This window comes from Rhincodon typus, chromosome 8, assembly GCF_021869965.1.
Source record: "Rhincodon typus isolate 14 chromosome 8, sRhiTyp1.1, whole genome shotgun sequence".
NCBI classification, from domain to species: Eukaryota; Metazoa; Chordata; class Chondrichthyes; order Orectolobiformes; family Rhincodontidae; genus Rhincodon; species Rhincodon typus.
The window spans coordinates 87,894,342-87,898,173 of NC_063339.1; the positions used below are offsets into that span (position 1 = coordinate 87,894,342).

Below are 3,832 nucleotides of genomic sequence, written 5' to 3' on the forward strand. Positions count from 1 at the left end.
ATACTGGCACTGGAGGACGTACAGAGCAGGTTCATCAGGTTAATTCCAGAATTGAGATGGCTGATGAGGAGAGATTGAGTAGACTGGGACTATTCTCATTGAAATTTAGAAAAATAAAAGGGTATGGAATAAAATTATGAATGGAGTAGATATGATAGAAGCAGGGATGTTGGGTGGGTGGAATTAGAACTAGGGGGCATTGCCTCAAATAATGGGGAGCAGATTTAGGACTGAGTTGAGAAGGAACTTCTTCTCCCATAGGATTGTGAATCTGTGGAATTCCCTGCCCAGTGAAGCAGTTGAGGCTACCTCATTGAACGATTTTAAGGCAAAGATTGTTGAACAGTAAATGAAATGAAGGTTATGGTGAGTGGGCAGTTAAATGGAGCTGAATCTGGGGATTAAAACATTGCCTTCTGGGAGAGGTGACGTGGATTTGGGAGGAAAATTTTCATTCCAGGAATTTGGACGAGAAAGGTAGGTTCAAAATCAGAAAGTAACTTGCACGGATTGTAAGGTTGGAACTTGAATATGGCGGGTTTATAGCAAAAGGGACAGTACCAGCAAGAGAACTATTAACAAATGCAGAAAATAAAGATGTTCAGTGGTCAGGCATTTCATGGGAATAGGACCATTGGAGCAGGAAATGAGAATCTTGGACAAGGTGACCTCTAACATGGCATGACAGGAAATGGAGGGAGATTGAAGACACATATATGTCCAAGGGTCGGACATGGAAAAAAAAACTTTTGAGGCAGTTTATCCGAGAGAGCGAATGAGAGAGAGGGAATCGGGACAGGGAGCTGATCAGGTTGTTTCAATCTTAGTGACAAAGAAGCTCCATTTATTCCTTGTACTTATTGTTGGAGGTGAGGACGGAGGAGGCAGGAGAGAGGGAGAGCTCTTCAAAAATGACAAATTGGTGTTCTTTATTTAAAAAGCTCACCACACTGTGTAATTGATACATACCTGATTTATCTGACACCCAGAATACTAGCAACTTTAACTTGGCTGGATTTTAATAACATCAAAAGAATTAGAGCCTGATATACATGGATCAGTTCTGGATGTGATTAACAGGAAAATCCCAACACCAGAACTACTTGTGATATCGCTGGTGTCTCACCAGATGGGATGAATGAGCAAATTTCTTCTCACACTTGCAGCAGGCATGTGGTCTCTCCCCAGTGTGAACTCGCTGGTGTGAACGAAGATGAGATGATTGAGTGAACTTCTTCTGATACATGGAGGAGGTGAATGGCTTGTCTTCAGTGTGATTGCGTTGATGTAGAGTGAGTTCACATGATTGCTAGAACCCAGTCTCAGTGAGAGCACTTGAATGGTCTCTCATCTGTGTGAACACTTCGATGGTGTGTCAGTTCCCTGGAACTTTTATAGCACTTCCCACAATCTGCACATTTAAAAGGTCTCTCGGTAGTATGAACTTGCTTGTGTCTCAGCAAGTTGGACAAATTAGTAAAGCCCTTCTCACAAACAGAACAAGTAAACGGCCTCTCCCCACTATGAACCCGCTGGTGTTGCAGCAAGTGTGCCGAGTGAAGCCCTTCTCACACACACAGCACAGGAACAGCCTCTCCCCTGTGTGATGGCACTGATGAATTTCCAACTCACAGGGGAAATTAAATGCCCTCCCACAGTCCCCACATTTACACATCTTCTCCCTGACATGACTGCGCTTGTGTTTGGACAGGCCAGATGATTGGCTGAAGCTGCAACCACACACATGTTCTGTGTGTGGTTTCTCCCCACTCTGAGAGGTGTTTTCTTCTTCCATGGTCAAAATCCAATGATGTTCTGGTTACAATAAATTGAGTAATTTTTCAAATCTTGATGAGATGTTTGGTTCAAGTTTCACGACTGCAAATCCTCACCCTTGACTCCGCTGTGAAATTGATTTAAACAGAAGGAGTGAGTGAGAACCCACAAAAAGATAAAAAGCAGTGTGTGAAATTGAGCTGAAAGAAACTGGTGATTTGTGGGGAATAATCATTCCTGCACCAACCTGTCATGCCATATACAGTTCTCCCAGCAACCTCACGTGTCTTTCCATGTCTAGTATCCAGCAACTATTACTCATCCAAATCTCATATTAAACACTCCAGTTAGTTAAAGTGAATTATAAACAGAAAACTTGCTGATGAAAAAATGAAGCAAGGCTTGGGGTGAGTCTCTGAAAGCCTTGTTTTAACCAATCCAACAGCGCTTCTTCACCCTGGAATGTAAATGTAAATTGATACTTCTCCAGATTAAAATGATTTCACCAAAATCTATCGGATGTGTTAATTGGATAGATATAGAAACTATTTCCTCTCGTGGGGGAATTGAGAACAAAAGGACATGGAGGTGATAAATCTTCATCCAAACAATTCCTCATACAAAGGATAGCAAAAATTGGGAATGAAAACAGAACATGTTGGAAAATTTTAGAAGTTTGGGCAATATGTGTGCAGAAAGATATATATTACAGGAATGTGAATTTTCATCAGGAATAGGAAACATAAGAAATGTAATAGGTTTTGAGTAATGTTTGGGTTAGACGATACAAAAAGATGGTCCGTGACAAGGCAGAAGACAAAAAAGCCTAAATGACAGAAACTTTCTTACCTCAAGGCCACAGGTAATGAAGTTGGGGGTGGAAAAGAAACAAAGAAACAAAAGATGTGCCTGGAGCAGGTGTGTAGCTGAGAAAGAAACAAATTGAAACAAGAGAAATGAAGACAAAATTGGGGGCAGAGTTCAGAGTCGAAAAATGTTGGTCTCAATGGTGAGTCCAGAAAGCTTTTAAGTGCTGAATTGAACAATGAGGTGCATTTGAAGCTTACGTTTAGTGTCACTGGAAAAGTGCAGTGAGCCGAGGACAAAAATGTTAGCATGAGAGCAAGATGGAGAATGAGAAATGTAAAATCCCCGGCCGCAACAGGTTGTGGATACTGAGAGCCAATTGAACATTTTAAAACTGAGATTTTAGATTTTTGTTAAGAGCTTAACAAAGGTAAAGGTATATGAAATAAAGGTCAGTCCTGATTGAATTGAATGTTTGAGGAGACTTAAGAGACTGAATGGCCTCCTTCTGTTCCAAATGTTCTTCTGACACATTCAGAAATTCCTCAGGGTATTGGAAAGGTATTTACAAAAAAAAAGGTACTCAAGATCTCTTTTATTCATTCACAAGATGTGGGCGTAGCTTTTAGGCAGCATTTATTACCCATCCCAGTTCCCCAGAGAGCAGTTGAGAGTCAATCATCTTACTGTGGTTCTGGAGTCATATGTAGACCAGACCAGGTCAGGATGGCGGTTTTCTTCCCTAAAGGACATGAGTGAACCAGATTATTTTCTCCCCAATAATTGGCCATGGATTCATGGTTGCCACTAGATTCTTAATTCCAGGGATTTTTTTTTTGTTGAATTGAAATTCCACCATCTGCCTTGGCAGAATTCAAACCCAGAATGTTACCTTGGTCTCTGGATTAACAGTCCAGCGATAATACTATTAGGCCATTGCCTCCCCGTTAGAAAACTGGGTATCAAACAACAGTTAACACAGAAGCAAAATACTGCGGATGCTGGAAATCTAAAGTATAATCAGTTAGTGTTGGAGAAACTCAGTAGGTCAGGCAGTCTCTGTGGCGAGAGAAATGGAATTAACATTTCGAGTCCAGTATGACTCTTCTTCAGAACTTTGCACCAGTTAACATAGAGCTGCTTTGATGGCTCAGGAACATCCGTGAAGAAGCTGCCAATCTGTCCTCTCCCCTGTCCTTTCCCCAGAGTTTTGATTAGAATAATGAAATAGTTACATTGCTACAGAGGC

At 41.2% G+C, this 3,832-nt stretch overlaps 1 protein-coding gene across 1 annotated transcript; it reads right to left on the bottom strand.

The window, feature by feature from the left end:
* Positions 1-1,099: 1,099 nt before the first annotated feature.
* Positions 1,100-1,795, bottom strand: LOC125483805 (zinc finger protein 3-like). Its single transcript, XM_048600500.1, has 2 exons — positions 1,493-1,795; positions 1,100-1,309 (listed from the first exon to the last, which is right to left on the bottom strand). The coding sequence occupies exons 1-2, from the start codon at positions 1,793-1,795 to the stop codon at positions 1,100-1,102; spliced, it is 513 nt and encodes a 170-aa protein (XP_048456457.1).
* Between the last annotated feature and the right edge of the window lie 2,037 nt (positions 1,796-3,832).

Bases quoted from the DNA above. Each gene is read 5' to 3' on its own strand.
- LOC125483805 (XM_048600500.1), bottom strand. From the start codon at position 1,795: ATGGAAGAAGAAAACACCTCTCAGAGTGGGGAGAAACCACACACAGAA. The intron at 1,310-1,492 runs GTGAGAAGGGCT...ACTGGGTTCTAG, and splicing joins GCCGTTTACTTGTTCTGTTT to CAATCATGTGAACTCACTCT.